General features: G+C 40.3%; 2 protein-coding genes across 5 annotated transcripts; one reads left to right on the forward strand and one right to left on the reverse strand.

Moving 5' to 3' along the window:
• The first annotated feature begins 765 nt into the window (after positions 1–765).
• Positions 766–4,666, forward strand: LOC147761964 (baculoviral IAP repeat-containing protein 2-like). The gene is made up of 4 exons (XM_087014111.1): positions 766–817; positions 2,440–2,796; positions 3,052–3,129; positions 3,562–4,666. Exons 1-4 carry the CDS (start codon positions 766–768, stop codon positions 3,756–3,758), a joined length of 684 nt encoding a protein of 227 aa, XP_086870237.1. The 3' UTR covers positions 3,759–4,666.
• Positions 4,667–9,266: 4,600 nt separating this feature from the next.
• On the reverse strand, positions 9,267–18,745 carry LOC106162886 (uncharacterized). Of its 4 annotated transcripts, none has more exons than XM_087013586.1 (11): positions 18,522–18,744; positions 16,369–16,439; positions 15,170–15,249; positions 13,605–14,247; positions 13,019–13,132; positions 12,737–12,850; positions 12,274–12,477; positions 11,272–11,400; positions 10,775–10,919; positions 10,456–10,564; positions 9,267–10,183 (listed from the first exon to the last, which is right to left on the reverse strand). In XM_087013586.1, the coding sequence occupies exons 2-11, from the start codon at positions 16,430–16,432 to the stop codon at positions 10,076–10,078; spliced, it is 1,710 nt and encodes a 569-aa protein (XP_086869712.1). In that variant the 5' UTR covers positions 16,433–16,439; positions 18,522–18,744; the 3' UTR covers positions 9,267–10,075. The 4 variants fall into 4 exon arrangements, with proteins under 4 accessions (XP_086869712.1, XP_013395771.2, XP_086869713.1 ...); XM_013540317.2 differs by having other exon boundaries at positions 12,274–12,381; positions 18,522–18,742; XM_087013587.1 differs by lacking the exon at positions 10,456–10,564 and having other exon boundaries at positions 18,522–18,745.
• Between the last annotated feature and the right edge of the window lie 1,671 nt (positions 18,746–20,416).

The raw sequence follows: 20,416 nt of genomic DNA on the forward strand, positions 1-20,416 counted from the left end.
CTCAATTAAGGTACGTGGTCGATATCGCATCACTTCCAGCCGGAGGCGAGGTTCATCTAAGGCATCTAAGAAATACTCTCTTTCAAACGTAGCTCGGACACGTTCATCTTCACCTGGCCAACCAAGTCGCACCAAGCGTCGTATGGCTTGGGCGAGTTCACTAATTGACTCCTTTGGTTTGCGTCTCCGGGTGCGGGCTTGCACTCTGTACAATTCTTTCTTGTTGCGTGGACTGTACCGTCGCTCTAACGCTTCGGCTAACGCTTGGAATTTTTTGCGTTTTTCAACCGGTAAATCACTCAGCACTTGGGCCGCTTCACCTCTCAAGGCCATGGCAAGGTGGGTGCTGCGTTCTTCGTCTGTCCACCGGTAATTATCTGAGCATATTTCAAGTTGGGAACGAAAATCATCCCAATCACAGTTTTTCCCATCAAATGTTCCCAATTTAATGGTTGGCCCAGTCTTGTACATCCTTTGATCTGCATAACTAGGCATGGCAGTAGATGTCCCAGGTGGGGAAATATCAGGCACGGGATTTACTCGTCGGTGAGCTGCATTCAACGTGGCTTGTAAGTCTGCTTCCATCTCGTCTATTCGCCGTCTTACACCAAGTAGTTCATCATCTAAATCAATGTCCGGGTTATAACGTGGAGGTAACACATTTCCACTCCTGGTAAATGTGGAACTAAATCCAGTGTCCTGGCGGTCTCTGGTTTCGGGGCTTATTCCACGTTTCTTCTCCATTGCTTCTTCAGGGTCGTGACAATGACTATAGATCCCACCGCTGCCACCAAAAACTGTAACGGATTTTATGTTGGTACTTCAGTCCGTACAGTATTAAAAGGGATTCGTCATTGTTTTAAAGGTTCAAATCCAAGAAACAAACTGCTGATGTAAAAAGGTTCAAAATGTTTATTAAAATGCAACAAAATGCAATGTGGTAATAATACCCACTCTGATATTCAGTTATTGTCTTTAAGTCCACGTTAAATATGTGTCCTTTGGATATATTCAGTTAATGTCCAGTTTTAGTTCTGCATAAACTTCCAATCGGTGGGAGACTGTGACAGCAGTGGCTCCTCTTCTACCGGCCCACAGCTACAAGTGCCAACACGGTGCGCACCTTTGGGAGAGTTTAAGCGGTAGACTTCCCTCCTTCAATCAACGACTTAGGGTGCTGGCACGGCGCACACCCTCGGGACAGCTTGCTTCCCGTTTTCCAACCAACCACTTGCCTGGAGTTCCGACACGGCCCGGACTCTCCGACCAATCACCTACTTAGCGTTCTGTCACGGCAGAAACCCACGGGAGAGCCCAACTTCCCGTTCTCCGTCCAGCCACCTGCTAGGGGTCTCGACACGGCGTAAACCCTGCGACAAACCACCTGCCTTGGGTTCCGTCACGGCACGAACCCACGGGAGAGCCCAACTTCCCGTTCTCCATCCAGCCACCTGCTAACGGTCCCGACACAGCGTAAACCCTGCGACAAACCACCTGCCTTGGGTTCCGTCACGGCACGAACCCACGGGAGAGCCCAACTTCCCGTTCTCCGTCCAGCCACCTGCTAAGGGTCCCGACACAGCGTAAACCCTGCGACACCAACCAACAGCTAAGGGTCCCGACTCGGCGTGAACCCTGCGACACCAACCAACTGCTTTTACTACCGCCCCAGTGAACCTGCCAGAGAGAACAAGTCCTCTCAATCGGAACCTCGAGTGTAGCTCTACTGCGTCTGGGAATCTTCACCCAACGAGTGCTTGACAGCTGAAAATGGGGTGGATGGTGGCTCTTACCCAGGGGGTTTTTGGACAGGGAGAGAACCACTGCTAAACGTGTTTACACTCACGTGTAACTACCGTTTAGCAGAAAAGTCGAGTTTTCTGAAAATCTTCTGAATCTCCGCAATAGATATTTACAGGGCTTATTACAACAGCACTGGTACATTGAAAATGAATAAATTATACATTAACTAAGTTTAAATATTCAGCGCATGAGTCAAATGCACTTAAAGGCACTTTTTTCTGTGTTCACAATAATTTAATTGAAATTTTCATCACAATACATTGATTATCCTTTTTTCTATATTAATTGTTCACGGTAAATATTGATTTATTCAATTTAGCCTCCCCAGACTCAAGCACAAGAACAAAGAGCACAAGGTTAGTTACCCATTGCTTTCTGACCAACAAACACAATTAATTGTCTTTTACTCGGTGCATGCGCCTTGCTAGATTTCTTAAGTTTTAGATAGACTGTATGGCTTTTCACAGTATTAGCAAATTTAGTAAATTTGTGTGAGGTACATGTATATATGAACAAGTCCTTATTGTTCTTATTTGTGATTGGAGCCCATCAAACATTCAACAACTTGGAACAAAACATCACCATATGCTTGAAAAAATGACTGAGCATATGCCTCTTGTTTTATCATGTGATTAGAACTCTGTCTGTATACAGGTGCGCCAGGCAGTTACCATGTAGAGGCCCGGGAGATCAAAGCCCGCATCGACACCCCGACAGTGCAGGCGGTCTTAGATATGGGTTTCAGACGAGATACAGTGCGTCAGGCGATCGAACGCAGATTGAGGGATACTGGAGATGATTTTCCCAGTGCAGCGAGTTTACTAGATGCCATTTTGAAAATTGAGGATGAGATGAACCGGCAGACTGCACAAGGTGCGGCGGCGGTGTCTCTAATTCCCCAAGAGGAACCCGGTCAACAGCCACTAGTCCCAGCTCTGTCTGAAGTACCAGCATCTGTGACAACCCAAAAAACATCTCAAACGCAGAATTCGGGTAAATGTCTGAGCAAATAACATTCCGCTAAGATAACTTGCGGTTAGATTATATAGTGTATATGTATACAGAGTTTAATAAACTAGACCAAAAAGTTCAGAAACATCGTTATTTTGAATGATCATGAAATAATCACAGGTGCTAAGGTAAACATTTTAACCAAGTGTTTGTGGATAGATGACAACTGGCATACCTGAATCATCTTTACAAAATCAGAGCTATTCAGACTTGATGTAAAATTGTATTTCATTTTAGAGAAACAATCTAAAAAAGACAATAAAAAGAAAAAGAAGAAGCAAGACGCTCCGGTACCAAAGGAAAGTGACGACAAGGGTGAGCACTAGGCTTTTGATCTCTGTTTGATGTGTGTCAATGTCCAATGATACAAAACTAATATCGAGGTCAAACTCATAATGCGGGTATCAGATACTAAGTAATCGTGAATTAGTTTGTACGTCTTAGGAAATACGCAAACATATAAAAAAGCAAAACTTTCTGAAAAAAAAAACTCATTTTCTTTTTTTTTTTTTCAACTAAACAGTTCAAATATCATTATTATTTGTAAACTATCAACGCACTCGAATTGCAGCTACAGTGCGACCGGTATATATCGTTTATGTTGTTTACAATAATAAGCATCCTTAAGCACTCGATGAATGATTAAAGAAGAAGGGCAAACGTGTTTATTTGTGTCCTTTCCCTTGTTTGAATGTTATATCATTATCAACAACTGTTTTGAAGTAAGTGTTGCCAACTATATTCCAGAGACCAAGTCTTTGCTTGAGGAAAACAAAAGACTGAAAGAAGAGCGCATCTGTAAGATTTGTATGGATGAAGAAGTTAGCGTGGTATTTCTGCCGTGCGGCCATCTTGTCGCCTGTGTCCAGTGTGCACCTGCCTTGAGGAATTGCGCCATTTGCAGAACAGCCATCAAGGGAACAGTTAGGTCCATATTAAGTTAATCTTTATGTAATCCTGGCCAAGAATAGCAAGGATTTTATCCAAATTGCACTATTATCTTAATATTTAAATACTAAGCTGAATAAACTAAGACCCCATTCCCAGGGATAAGATCGATCCAACTGGATCGACCTAACTCCCTGGGGGTTCACGCTAAATAGCTGTCAGCCGAGCGGGCACGAAAGTTAATTACCCCCTTACAGCTTGTAGTAGGCGGGACGGACATTTAAGCCGGATTATCTGATAGTAATCTAGTGAGACTCCCCACGGGGATATATCGATCTAAAATATATGGGAATGTGCCCTAAGTATCACAGATTCAATGACATTTCCTGATCACATATTGCAAAGTGTAGTAACTACTATTCTCATTTTGACAGTTTTAAGAAAGGTTTTGTACCAAAACATTGGCATAGAACGACTATCATGAATATCATAAAAATTAAAAAAAAAAACGTTATTTATGAACTATGTCACTCGCTGTTATTTTTACAGCTTTTAAAGTCAGAAAATTACTCAAAAGTGAATTGTTTGCCTTTTTTCCAAGTTAAACATGTTAATGCACTATTCTTTATTCATTTATAACAATTGAACAGAATGCAGATTGATTTTATTTATATGAATATTAATCTGACTTGACTTACTACGTGTGGCTAGTGCCTTATTACATTTTTTTAATATTGCAAGCAAACCTCTGGTGTAAAAATGTGTTTGTGTACTATGTTTATATAGGATTTTTTACAGTTTTCCTTATTGTTACTTTACAGATTTCAGAAATTGATCTATGCATTGTCATTATGATAAAATCGTACGAAACGGGCGATATTAGCTTGGTACTTATTATTTTTAGTCATGACAATTATAAGTATTTTCCTAATCAATGTATAATGTTTTATTAATTATACAGCATGTTTATTTGAGTCTATATTATTTATTACAAACCACTTTATGATAATTATTATAAAATGTATATTGTGTTAACCATGATTATTAGCATGTTGTATTTTACTAACTTATAAATGATAGTGTTTGTATTAAATTTTTTTAATGATTATGTTTTTTAAACGTATATCTTAGTATTTATCATATTTCATTTTGTAGAATCTCGCGAACGGTGTATAACATTTATGTTGATGTCAACATTGAAACCGTGCCATATAAGCTTTTTTTTAAGTTATGTAAATGTGCTGTTATAAATGAATTATACTACAGTCATCAAAGAGAGGCGATTTCTGATTAGACTTGAGTTGATGTGATATGAGATGTTTGATTTTTTAGACGAGCAGTTGGACATCATTATTTGATGATATCAGAAAATTATATAGCATGTGTTGCATAAAATGTAACTTGGTATCAATAAACGTACTAATCAAGACATGTACAATGTAGATATAATGTTGATATTGAGCATTATTAAGTATGAATGTTGATCAAGATGCACTGCTTAGAAAAAAATCCTGGTTGCAAAATGCGTTGCAGTTGCAAAATGCGTTTTCACGATTTTCTTTGGTTGCAAAATGCGTTGCAGTTGCAAAATGTGGCTCTACTTAGTAGGACCGCATTTTGCAACTGAACGTATTTTGCAACCGGTTGCAAAATGCGGTCGGTTGCAAAATGCGGCTCTACAATGCAAAGAAAGCAGCAGACAGCACTTATATTAATACCTTTAGCGGTATGCTTGAATGTAGGTCAAGTTATTAGCACATGGCACTAAACCCAATCAAGACTCCATACTTGCAGGACTCCTTGCATATGCATAGCCTCTGTATAGCGACACACATGCTAATTACTATTTTTGATTAATTAACATGTTTGTTTTGTATTAAGACACAATGGCTAGTCGAACGCCAGGATTTCTAAGTGTGTAGGGCCTTGAATGAGTTTTTAATTGGATTCCTTGACCTACAGGGTATATTCTTGTCTAGGGCTGTAAGTCCGTTTAGTGCTATGTGCGCTGCTGTTGTTCTCTACATTCCTCAAAGACCTATGCACATTCATAAAAATTTGACTGGTTAATCAATCCCCAACGATTCATGTTCCTAACTCTAAGGGTAGATAGTAGAAATAAGGATGCGAAAAACAGAATCAACCACCCCCAGGGACGGTCCAGCCAATTTATGTCATCAATAACCAGAAGGACCCATACACATCCCTAAAGACATGTTTTCAATCCCCATAGCCTTATATGGTCTAAACTTATATGGTCTAAAAGCAGATAGCAGAAATTACAACGTCTAATTAGATTCAACCACCCCCAGGACCAAACCCCAATTTCAAAAAATGCCCTTCCACATCCAAAATAATACTGTAGCTGCGTTTCATGTTTTTAACTCAAATGGCCAATACAATGGGCACATAGCAGAAAATACGTTGTAAAATTAGAATCAACCACCCCCAGGGACGACCACACCCATGTCACAATAAATTTCCGAAGTGCCCATGCACATTTCTTACGATAGTATATTAATTCCCCAACATGTTTATTTTTAAATTCTAAAGATATAAGGGTAGATAGTGAAAAATACGATGTAAAATTACAATCATCCACCCCTAGGGACGGCCACACCCCCAATTTACAAAAAAAAAAAAAAAAAAAAACGAAATCCCATGCACATGCCTAATTTTTTTTATAAACGTTTCTACTTCCTTACTCTAATGGTTTATGAAATTACAATGGGAAATAAGTTTTATATTATCGTCCACCCCAGGAGCAGCCTGGCCAGTTTCAGCATACATACTCGAAGCAAACCCGTCCCCACTCCAATTCTACCTGTTTCGTACTTCAAACTGTTTCAGTGACTTGCAAAATAATGAAATAACTATCGCGCTTCAAAATACCATAATTCATCCCGACGTGTAGGCGTGTCGGTGATAAGGCCACGCCCCTTGCCACACCCCTGTCCAAGCCCCCAATCACGCCCTCCTACACCGTAGCTCTGCTTCTCTACCTTGGCACCCACGTGGGGGTTCAGGCCCTGGACACGGCACTGGAATGCGGCACAGGGCAGAACCTCAGGCCAGACCTCTGGTTGATGAGCGTCACCGATCCCGCTCTATGGGAGAGGCTTACTCGAGCCCAGTGCTATGGGTTGAGCTTGCTCTGCATGCTGCTGCTCTATTTCCCCCTCCTTGCTTACGGCGCAGCGGCAATGGTGGTGGCCCTCTATCTTCAAAACAGAGCCAATGCCTACTCCGTAAGTTCCGGCAGAGATTGAGCAACTACGAACCATTGAAGGCGGCGGTGGTGTTGAGAGAGCGGATCATGTGGAGAAAAACTTACACGCTGATTGAAGTGGATTCCTTTGTGGTGCGTATAATGTCGTTGGCGATTCTACTCTACGCCCACACCTTCCGACTGCCGCCCAAGAGCGCCACGTTTATTCACTGGCTGCGGCAGATCACCCAGATCGCAACAATTGCATCCGTTTTTGTCCCTCCTTGGCTCCTCATATCTGCTGCGTTTCTCGAGCTTCAGGAATCGTACGCCAAGCTGAGAAGAGAGATTGAGAGACTGGCGGTAGCCGGGTCACAAAGCGCGGACCACGGCTGGGACTTCGCACTCTCTGTCTTCTCTAACTCGGTGGAACGAACATCCGGGTACACTCTCACTGGCACGGGGGGGGGGGGGGGGGGGGGGGGGGCGATCGATCGCAATTGGATCGTCATTGTCAGCATTGGCTCAACCGCAGTATTATTTTGGCAGATCGTAGACCAGCTGACCGAAATCAACAAGATGGACCACGGTCGTCTGCTGTCTCCCAGCTGAGGAAAGTGGGTCATATTATTCGGGTCGGTTGTCGCTATGGTTGTCGTAATGGCTATTTGCTTGAGACAACCCAGCGTTCAAGGGTTGCGATATCAGATCTCGTTTTATGAGGCTATTTTGGCAAGGCGTCCCCGACTTTGCTTCATAACTTATGGACTCCTAATAATAGGTTACGCGTCTGTACCGTTCGTTTTATTCCATATATTCTGCCCAACCGCGCAGGAATGCAGGTGTTCTGAAAGTCTGTTCGAGTGTTTGAACATCTAAAACGTTACCAGTATTTTATAATTATTCCAAGCATATAAATCGATGGGATCCTACGCCTATGACATAACGCCTTAAACCCCATTTCCAGAGATTAGATCGATCTACTTTAGATCGACCTATCTCCCTGTGGGGGTTCACGCTAAATAGCTGTCAGCCGAACGGACACCATAGTTAATTACCCCCTAAAGCACCCCGCACACGGTGAGCAATTGGCGCGCGCCACTTGCGCTGCGCCAGATGCTCGTGCTCCTCAGCTCCCCGCAAACGATGCGCTCTTTGGTCAGCAGAGGTGCCTCACGGCCTGCCCCTATCAGACGCACCGCGAACTGTGGGATCATGTGGTTAAGGAAACATTACATATTTATTTGTTTTTCTGAAAGTAATGGCAAATGGTGACCACGTTAATCAATCAGACTAACTATAACTGTGTACATTTTTGTTTACTTTGCTGGGGGCTGCCATTTTTCTTTGTTTCCGGCTACCGGCACATGCGCATTGTTGGCATGGCGTGAGCAATCGGCGCTTGCACCCCGCACACGCTGAGACATTTGCCTCAAGATACCAAAAATATCAAACACGTGAGATATTTTTCTCAGCCGCGCGAGAGGCAAAAATCTCACCAAAATAGCCCCGCACACGATGAGAAAACGGCGCAGCGCACGTGGCGCGCGCCAAATGCTCACCGTGTGCGGGTCCCTTTACAGCTTGTAGTAGGCGGGACGGACATTTAAGCCGGATTATCTGACAGTAATCTAGTGAGACTCCCCGCTGGGATAGATCGATGTAAAAGCTCTGGGAATACAGCCTTAATTTGTACATTATTTTTGTGCAGATAAATTTTAAAAAGTGGTGACGGGAGGTTTACAAAAGTGGAGGGGTGACTGCACACCTAAGTTACGCGTGACAGTTGGCCTCCACATATTATATTGTCTCTTTCACTGATGAAGCTGAATAGGTGAATATTGTAGTATAACAAGAAACTGATCCACGGTTTTCTTTATACATTTTCATGTTAAAGCCTGCGAAAGCTAACGTGAATTTGCTCTGTACGGTACTGCAATTAATTCGCCCTTGTAGGCTATGCTATTACCTTGCAAATCGGTGGTCTGAAGGTCAATTGAAAATCGGTGAAGTGAATTGAAAGATGGGTTTTTATATCGAGCAAACCATGATGAGTTTTATTCACGAGAAATTAGGAAGTGCATTGCCATAAATAATAAAAGCAACCTGTATCCGCTCATCAGATTGGATTTAGAGCGATCATTGGAGTAAAAATATTGCTCATAGCAACTGTACATTCAAAAAAGGTCCATTGCGGATTCCATTACGCCAAATAACCCCATGCTGACAAGGAGAAGTTAAAAAGGAGATTGTAAAAGAACAGTTTGCTGTTATCGAATACAGCTCATAAATTGTTTGACGTTAGACGTCAATTAGGCCGCGTGGACTGATGAACAATAAATAACTACATCTATACTGACTGTGGAGATAGAATTTATTGAAACAAATGAATACGGATCACCGTTTTCATTTTTTTAACATGCTACAGTTTAGGTATCATCATTTAATATTCACCTGGCAAATTTTCTTGCTGTTACCCTTTCATGCATTTAACTAAGTAATATATTACGTTAAATTAATTACATAGTGACAGTATGTAAGTGAACAATAGCGCTAGATACATTTATACTAGTGCTTCACTCACGGCACATTATGGTTCGGCAAAATAAACCAAATAACATAACATTTATAGGCATATCTTACAATCTTTATTCCAGTGACCTAGTATACATCTTAACGTGCTGGTGGCGTGTACCAAACGACTTCGTATTAAGACAATTAATCTTCTCTTTCGCGTAAGGCTCTTCTGAGCTCCTCATTGTATTGCATAGTTACTATAAAATCAAAAGCAAGCTTCCCAAGAATTTTCGCAAATATGGACCTGTGGCACTCGACGGTGTCATTATAATTAATGTTAAAACGGTGGTCGCATGTGCAAAGTTAAAGGAGACATTTGATAAACCCTCAACAACAAAATTATGGTGCTATTGGTAAAATGATGTGCAAATACTAAGAAAGAAATTGAGCCAATGAGCACTAAATATTCACCCTGTCTTGGAACAAAGGCACTTAAAATCAGTACTCTTCAAAGTTTTTATCTATCCATGCCTGATACCTTAATCAAACGGCGCACAGAAAAAATAATATGCTGCGAAGCAACGACTTAGCATATCTCTTATTGCCGTAGTATACAAAGCTCAGAAAGTGACATATGTGTCCAGTAGATCAAAGCAATGAACAAGCTCTGTTTTTGTAATCTCCGGGTCTAAACCAAGTGTTAAAATAACAGACGTATATCTTGCGTATGATGTTGTCATCTACGGTCACTGTCACCTGCAATTAAATTATTTAATGAACAGTTGAATTAATATATATGTTATTTTGCTTATATGCTAAGTGATACATGTATCATTTTTAAATTGGTTGACATAGGCACCAATTACGTAAACGCCACGCGGAGAGAGAGAGAGAGAGAGCGAGAGAGAGAGAGAGAGAGAGAGAGAGAGACTTATGAAGTCGCGGTCTGTTAAGTCTGTGCAGCAGGTAGAAAGTTGACAATGCGTGTTTGAATGACTCGCTATTAAATTTTCACAATACTCAACTACCTGGCGGAGTTTCCAATTATTAACATAGTTTATTTTCTCTTGTCTCAAGTGAATCTCAATCTGTCTCAGTGAACCACAGAGGGGGAGCGTCTTTGTGACCGTATCCAAACTAAAAACAAACACTAATAATAATTGGTGCGAAAAAAAATATTTACTGCATGGTAAATTTTACGAGGAATAGTTTTTGCTTCGCCTTGCCACCACTTTCCATTACTCATGAACAAGATCTGTGGGTGTAATTTAAACTGCAAATATATGGTGCTATTTCAAGAACTCAAATCTCTCAAAAACCTAATAATAAAGAATGGAGAAGACTTACTTTCCACTTTCAAAATTTCCCTGCACCTCGAATTGTGCCCTCTTCAACTTCCCAAATTTTTGAACCCCAAGAGTAACATCCACGCGCTCATCTGTTCCTGCTCCAACCGCCCTAGAGGTTTTAACACTGACAGTGTAAGTGCACCCTAAAAAACGAATATGCTTAATTAGGCCATGGTGTTCTGCAAGCTCCTTTATACAGGATGGCATATTATTCTGTTCTGAATTTATTAATTTATAAGGATTTGGGGATCGGAAAAGAGTCTGCTGTAATTTTTTTTATCCAGGTACATCTGAGACTCATAACAGCGAACTAGGAAAATTTTTGATCATTTTTTTAAAATAATGATATATTCAGAATAAAGTTTTGTTTGTTTGCTTGGTGTATAAAACCAGTGTCGCTTCATTCAAGATCCCCGTTTTAAAAGGCGGGAAATTGTTTGGGTTTGAAAGTCATTATCAAAGGTTATCTGTAGAAGAGATCCCTTTTCTACTTACTCTGGATCCGGTCCAGGCATTGCAATCCTTCGAAATCCTCCGTACATTGGCATTTGTATCCATCCGGTGCGTCGGAATCCGGTATGCATGATCCGCCATTGTAACAGGTAGCCAAGTCACACACTCGGTCTGGAATAAAATAAATGTTTATGTGAAGCTGTCTATTTTAATAACAGAAGTGCAACATGATAAAACCTTAGTCAAAAGATGAACCCACGCTTCCACACTCTTCCGCTTTTAATTGTCCATTGGATATCTTAGTATTGCGTAGGCCTCCTGGCTGAACAATTTGCATGTCACGAGGTTAACGACCCTAACACCAATCATAATTATACCAGTAGCTATCAATTCTGCAGTACTTAGAACCAACCGTCTGCAAACTGCCGTTTTTCTAAGTCAAAATCAAAATGTTCTTCGATGGCATATCCGTCATTTACAACATCACCATATTAGTATGCGTTTGAATTGTACGGCCTAGAGCATCCGCATCAGATAGCCTTTGGAGACTGATGAACTTAATGATTTGTTAGGCAATGTGATTAAATGCCCGCTTCGCCGCTTTTAAATTGGAACTAAGCTATATGCGCTGCTACACATTGTGTAAAATAGCTACAGCCCGAGAGACAGTACTCATGATTAAAACTTCAAATTGCGCGTGCGCGTACATACTTATACACTGTACATGTACCATGCACCATGCACAAGTACTGGTTTGTCGGGGCGGGAATGGAGGGCACGTACCACCTTCCTATGCGCTTCATATTACATTTTTAAATCCGCGCGAAACCCCTCCCTGTAACTACATGGAAGTCCTGGAACAACCATATAATAACAAGGCTTACTATAGGACATGGACAAAGGCATCAGAATCACCATCGGGCAAGTTACACTATCGGGTATGGCACTGAACAAGTTAAAACGGGCAAAATAAAAGCACCTTGGAGTTTGCATTAAAAGTAACATCTCTTTGATTTTATTTTCAATCAATCGATTTCAACTTACCTTGACAATTTCTCCCAATAAAACCTAACTGGCATTGACAAGAATATGTATTTTGCTTGTTCAAGCAGTAACCATTCCCACTACATTCTTGTCCGAAGCAGTGGTCCTCTAAGAAAAAGGGGGAAATAAAAGAGAACAGAAAACCACAGAAACAAAATTGAGATATCTCTCCATCGAGTCCACTTTGTTTGAGAGGATCTGGATCTGGAGAAATTGAAAGGCTCAAATATATTATTATTATTAAATGTGAAAAAAGGAATTAGTGAAGCATGGTTTAAAAAGTTTGTTCGGGTGCATTCTGTACAGAAACAATCATTCGCTTCAGTGGAATAATAATATTTATAATAATACACCAATATCATCTTTATACATGAAAATTCTCAAACACAAGCCTAAAAATTTCCGTACCGTTAGCTTACGTATAAGTGGGAAAAATCCCGGGTACAGGATATTTTGAACTCACCCTGGTCACAGTTGGTCCCCATCCAGCCATCCAGGCAGTAACAGCTGTATCCGTCCACCCCAGACTGTGAACACTGCCCATGTAAACACGGGTTGCGAAAGCAGGGCCCATTTGCTGGAAGTATGAAATATTAAACAAAAACCTGGAATCACCAGAAGTTATTGCGTCAAATAGACCCCAAAACATTGAATTCTTTATAAGTGATAATTCTTTTTTTTTCTTTTTTTTTGTGATCTAGATAGAGGAATGGAATAAAAGCTCTCTTGAAAGTACATTAATTACCATTTTCACAAGTCTGTCCGACAAATCCAACTGAACACTCGCACCGGAAGCCGCCATTTTCTTCAAGGCACGTGCCGCCGTTGAAGCAAGGGTACGACTCGCAAGGACTGGTCTCTGTAAGCAGGTGAAAAAAGAGGTGTGCGATTTAGTATAACATGCATGGTGTCATATCATATCATATATAATATGTCGGAAAAGGGAATGAAGCATGGACGAACAGATATACAATCATCAATTTCTTAAAACAAAAATTAGGCCTACGGCTAATAGCTGAGTGGTTGATTGATTTCTAATTACAAGAGATTAATAAAAATTATGGAATATAAGGAATGTTTGAATAACTGAGTACCGCCCTGTAAACGTACATGGTTAAGTACTCTATGCGTGCCCTATGTGTAGCTTTTTAAAGCCCACACTTAGCTCAGTGACATGCGGCACTACTTTTTCTTCAATATTCTGTACTTTGTAGAACAGATATAATATTATGTTGCATGTACTTATGGCTTTCAATTAGATTGGAGGAAGGCACTACTGTTTTCTTTTAAAAAAATAGTAAAAGGTAAGACTGATCATATGCCCTTCATACCGACGCAGCCTGTAGCAGTCCTTTTGTACCCAGGTTTGCAAACGCATCTTCCATTTTGAGGTGACCAAGATCCGTCAAAAGAGCAAACTCGCTGCAAAGGCGGGTCGGAAGGATGCGAACCACTTATACAGGACCCTTGCACTGGCGAAGAAGATGGGAATGATTTGGGGAATGATACAATCACTCCTTGTATAGGCATGCAAATGAAATATGCAACGGATACGAACAGGCCTTGAGTACAACTTCCCGGGTCACGAAGAGCAATCCGTATTTGGTCTGTCACGGAACCTTGTGCACGAGCGGCGGTGACGTTGTACACGACGTCGACGCTGTCAGGGGCGCCCGGAGAACGGAGCTGGATATCTTGAATAAAGTTGACTGCGTCTAGACTGGATGCGTTGGTAGAGTTTGTACCTGGCGGGAAATACCCTGCATACAACTGAATGTAATTCTTGCATTCATCCAAGCTGTATTGTGTATAGTTGCAGGCGTGCATAAGGAAAGATACACGGATGCGCAATGGTAATAATGCACCCAAAGGAAGTTCTGGCGGCAGGGGGATAGGGGGCGACACAAGCCAGTTTTCCTGCCCAGACTCTAGAGTGCACGTTTGGAAGACACTCAGGACTTGTACCTTTTGCCACTGGAAAAAAATAAAATTATGACACCATTAAACGACCAAACACCCAAACTACTGTATGACATGAACTAGTAACCCAACAATTATCAATCAATTAACTGATTACCATTTACATGTAACATAAACCATTTTTCCAATTTAATCAACATCCTTAATTACTGCATGAAGTTAATAAGACGAACTGGTAGAAGTATTGACTTCTTAATTAAATTGATAAAGACATACATGTACATGTATGATGCTGTCGACAAGATTTACTTTTAATAGGGGATGTACTGTGACAGCGTTTGGAAAAAATTGCGTTGTGCAGTGTACTAGTGCATGTTATAACGATACAACATGAATGTAAACATGATTATTCATATAACTCTCTTGTTGCATTGTTCCTGGATACCGCAAAAAATCGATTTTCAGCTGTTTAGAAACGGACATCTGCGTCCTCCACGATGCGACGCCATTATATTGCCGAGAAGCGTTCACGAACGTCTCTCCTGTGAAGCTTACTGCCAGAACGCGATGTGAAACTTATGTTCTTTCCTTTCCCGTCGTTTCTAATGCACTGAGACCTGATGTATTATGAACGAGGGGAAAGGAGCGAACATAAGTTTCATAAGGTCCAATAGAGGTAATACGCACTTCCGCTCCCCCCCCCCCCCCCACACACACACACACACACACAAACACACGCACCTCATTCAGCGAATCATCTGGCAGCCAAAAGCCTAGATTATTGCCTGTTTGGATTCTTCCGCATCAAAATCTGCCAGTTATTAATATTTTCTGTGGTGTCCCATATATGGAGATTCAGGGGATGCAGTTCGCAGATACCCATATTACATGAAGATAGAGGCAAACGCGCTTCCGCTCACCCCCCCCCTCATTTTAATAAATGAATCGCGTGGCTTTCAAAAGCCTAAATGAGTACCTGTTTGGATTCATCTGAGTCAGAATCGACTTGTAAAACCTGCCACTCATCCATATTTTCATTGGTGTCCCATATTTGCTCTGGAAATATCGTAAAAGATGTAGAGAACACATTACTACCCCAGGAGATGGAATGTTTATTAAAATAATACAGCTGAAAATAATACCGGAAGGTGTTTTACGAAGTCAACAGTGCCACTTGAAAGAGGATGGTATTTTACTCACATGAATGTTTAGGGGGTGGAAATCCCAAGACGGACGTATGTACGCTTAATATGACATTATGCTGAATGTGCTGTGTGTGAAAGAGACAAAATACCACGGTTATCAATGAACTCATCGTACATCCGTCTTGGGAGCTCACTCCCCTTATGTACGAGGGTTGATTGATAAGTAGTGAGCCTCATATAGAAGGGGTACACATTTTACAAGTATTTTTCTTTATTTTTCAACATACTCTCTTTGAGTATCTATACACTTTTGCCAGTGAGTTTTGAGAGACTCTATGCCACTTTAATAGAAGCCCTTCTCTTGGCCGTTCAGAAACCCCTCCACTTCACGTATGATGTCATCATCTAACACAAAGTGAGAACCTGAAATGGCCTTTTTCAATTTGGGTAATAGATAATAGTCAGAGGGAGCAAGATCAGGAGAATAAGGTGGATGTTCTATAAGTTTAAACCACACTCGTTGATTGCAGCCATGGGAATGATAGACTTGTGAGCAGGGGCATTTCGCAAAAGTCACTTGCCTTGCTTATTTGAGAGTGCTACCTCGTCGACATAAACTTATCAAATGATACCAAACTTCGGCTACACACCTTTAAATAGTCAGGGAATAGAAGGGCTGAAAAAGGATATCCCTGCTTAACCCCTTCCACACGAGGCTCACTACTTATCAATCAACCCTCGTATGGTATTTGAAATAACCACAAGAACAAAAAGTTCATATACTTATAAATTGTTATTTTTAAAAAATGCAATGTAGAGATATGATGCGAATATGCATGTATATTTTTAATTTACACGGAGTGCAGGTACATGTAATTCTACCACAGTGTATTTTACTTTTGAAAGGCATTCTGTCTTTAAAAATCCAGAGAGCTTATCGTCTAAAACGCTTCTTTGTAACAGTACCCTGAAGATATATTTTAGTGTGTTGTGACGTCACACTGTAACGTCGACGTCACTAGGTTCTTACCCACATATGCTAAGGCTCTTGTCACGTAAATCAGTACAATCAGCAGACCCCAACAGCGATCCATGACGGTGCTAATATAAAACAAAATAAAATAAAACATAAACAAGAACATAAATGTTGGATCATAAATCTTGTGCAGAATATGAATATTCTTGGATTGCCAAATTGACGAGTATTCTACGCAGTTTTTGCATCGACCTCCTTGATTTCAGGTACTGTTCCAATGTAGATTATTTATTGTCAAGTACTTATCAATCTTCTGCCACTAATTTGTTGCCGAACCTAGTTTTAACTAGTCTTAAAAGAGATATCTTATTGTTACATTCACACTCTACTCCGTATGAACCAGAATACAAGGTACGCGAATGGGGAGTGGTGGAATTGGAAGAACTACATACTGAGATTAGAATACGGTATATTGGTCATAACTGTGCTGGGTTGACCGGGGCTTTTCAACCCTCAAACAAAACTTACCGCAACGCTTTACTTGACATCTATTGTATTTTGTGATCCTTCATGTTTGACATGTTCAGTTCATTTTGAATTATGGTTAAGATTTTTTCTTTTGTTTTGTTTTTAATAAAAAAAAATCTTTGTGCTAGAAAATTACCATCTGATAATAGTAAAACTGATGCGTGATGACCTCAAGATTAAAAGAATTATTTTATTATTATTATTATTATTATCAATATGTTTATTATGATTATTTGTTAGACAGTCCTTATTCAGTTCAGAGGTACCCGGATCTGGGGGATAGAGCTCAGAGGTACCCGGATACAGGGAGTGGAGTTCAGACGAACCCGGATTCAATAAAGGCAGCACGCGCTTCCGCACACCCCTCCTAATTACCATTTACTGGATGAATTCAGAACATCCCAAGTTAAGCAAGGAAAATTTTGCCTGCTTTCCTCACCCGTCTATCTTGGATAGATTGAACAACTAACCTGACTGTTATTAGAGATTTGAAAATTGTTGACCCGAAATAACGATGATGTCGCTAACATAGAGCTGAACTTAATGATATAGATGTTTTATACAAAATGAGTTCATGATACGAATTCACGATGGCACTAATAATAATAATAACAATCGTCTTTATATCGGAAGTGTAATTATCGCGGAAATGACACAATCGTTCCTAAAATTACTTGTTGCATGTTGGGAATCGACGACACAAAGCAAATTCCGTGCCACAGCTCAGTGCCCTTGAGTAATTGCTTTCCTTGCATTACGGCCAGTGCTTCAGTTACCCAAGTACACATGTCCTGTAAAACTACACACTGAGCAATGCTTGATCTCAGGAGTTAACGGGAGTAGACCCACACAGCATATACAGTATATAACCATTCATAAGAAAATATGTCATCGCATTTACTCCATGTCATCACGAATAAATCATAAGGGATGTTCTTATTTTCTTTCAAAAGAAAGCGAATGCGTCGCTTTATTTTCGTTATATGGCCTGAATACATATTTTTTTCTTTCCTTTTGCTTCGTTTCTTCTTTCTTTTTTAGGATGGGGGGGGGGGAGAAAGCGGTATGTCAGTAGGTACATGTAAGAACGGGTTCGTGTAACTGTGGCCCCCCTCCCCCCTCCCAAACATGCCATTGCTGTATTTGGAGAGAAAAAGAATGGATATCGGAATTCGACACTGCACACCGAGGCCTATATACATAGTCTGTGAAATAGTGGTTGTACGTGGCAGTGACATCTGCTTTTTTGTTGTAGATAATTGAAACATAGTAAGTGCATTGTTTGATGTGTTTACAAGCGAATGCAGATATAGTTTTTAAGGAATTACGGGAAAGGGTAAATCACGTTTTTGATTATTATATCTTGCCAGTTTGTTAGTTATAGTAAGTTATACAGTGACCCACTTTATTGATAGTATAACGTACTAAACACTATAAAAATAATTCGCTGACACGCCTTTACGCAAATCCTGTTTTTCACTTGAATCTACAGTCACGGACAGAACTGCATTTGTCTATGTGCATGTGCGAATGTGTTCGTGTGTATGTGTGTATGTGAATGTGTGTATGTGTGTATTTCTGTGTGTGTGGAAAAGGAAAGAGAGAGAGAGAGAGGTGAAGACGTTCATGTATTGCATGCGGAATAGCGGAATCAAAGAGAACGTATCAAGACGTCTTACCTTGCTTTATGTGATCTCTTCCAGTAGGAATCAAAATCAACCCGGTAACAGATGACGTCCAGAAGTAAGTAGTGAGATAATAATAAAAAAAGTGCGAAATACCCCTCTCAAGTGCAACCGTGGCTCGGCTTGACCCTGTTGACGCACAAATGAAGTGCATAAACCGCATGCTGTACACTCACTGCTTACGCAACAGGATACGCGTGTCAGCTGGAGCGGCTTCCCGTAGAGCCGCATTTTGCAACCGACCGCATTTTGCAACCATGAAGGAAGCATTGCGGGTAATAACTGGGCAGCAGTTCAATAAATAATAAGAAAGAAAATATCTGAGTTGTATTTGCTACCTCGCGTCACATGAAGAAGACAAGCCAATAACTTCGTCACAACTGCACTACAGACACTGGCCGAGGTAGCCAAGAAATCTTAAACGTGTTGACATTTTGGATTTATTTCATCAGTAAGAACATCGATAACACTGCTTTTCGACACATTAAATACTGAAAATTATCAAAGTCTTTATCTCATTTAATACCTAAAAAAAAACTAATATCAAAAATGTTATTTATGGCAAAATTGTGGTACTCAAAACTGATAAAAATTGACTCAACTGCCTGCAGGAGGTAACCTAGCAAACACCCTTGCATTTTATCTGTCAACTTGCTCTCATGTTGCCCAGTAATAAAAATGTAAACTAATATTTTTTTACTTAACTACTGAGAAGTAAAATAAAAGACTCCGATTGTTTGGACCATAACCTATACTTGCAATCTCCCCCACTCTAATTAATCAAAACCATCCCATGACACAACACATTAAAACATTTGTCAGAAGATGGGTTGGGGTTACTGGATATAACGCCAGTGAGGAGATAGTTAAATGTAAGTAAACTGACAACACTGTGTTCTCTTATACCGAGAATATCAAGAATATAACTCAAAAGCAATTGCACAAATCAGACAGAGCTTTATTTCGAGTTATTTTTTCTCCTTTCGTTCCTTCTCCGGGCGCCATTAAAAATATTTTCTTACAAAGAAACAGAACGACGGTTAAAAAAGAACAGATTGCCTTTTTTTGTGAGATGTCTACAAAACCAAGTAAAATATTTTGTTATCACACTAAACCCTGCCACATTGGAAAAGGCAGATAATCATGGTAGCCAAGGGTCCATGATTACAACAATACCGGTAGAAAACAAACTAGTGATTGAAATAAATCACGGCAAAGGGTGGAACAAAAAGAAAACCAAATTGCTGATATTTCCTGGAATAAACAATAAGTAATAAAAGCATAACAGCAGGAAATATAGAATTGTAGACTGACAAATCAGAATGGAATATTCTGATTAACATGCAAATGACAATGAAAACAATTGAATGAGTGATCGGTTCCAAAGAATAGATTACAAATCCTCTTGCATTTGTATGACAAGTCAAGTGAATAAATAGATGAAAGTTCCAATCGTTATTGTTGTCACCATTATAACAAATTGGTGGAGGATCTGGTCAATGAGCCCAGTGTGTCTCGCAATATGTTACTTCAATCAACAACAGTCACCATCAGTTTTCCAAAAGAGGCCATAACATTTCCAACAATTGCATGACTAAGCTTCAAAATGATTTGGCTACAAAAGACCCTTGGGTTTCATTAGGGTTATTGGGCTTATTGCCCAATGATAACAATTAGCCTAGGTATCAAAGTCAGGTGATTGGCATTGATAGTGGCTTAATGAAAAAGACACGTTCTTTTGAAACAAAATACGTCTAAGAAAGTGAACAGAAATTTGAAATTGTAACATCTAGCAGTGAGTCGTCTGAAGAAGAAGAAATACTACATGAAAGTTCACACCAACAGACCGTTCTTCACAAGTGCAGTTAATTAGACCAAGTTGTCAAACA

The sequence above is a fragment of the Lingula anatina genome, chromosome 5 (assembly GCF_051362555.1).
Source record: "Lingula anatina isolate TDL-2025a chromosome 5, LinAna3.0, whole genome shotgun sequence".
Classification (NCBI taxonomy): domain Eukaryota; kingdom Metazoa; phylum Brachiopoda; class Lingulata; order Lingulida; family Lingulidae; genus Lingula; species Lingula anatina.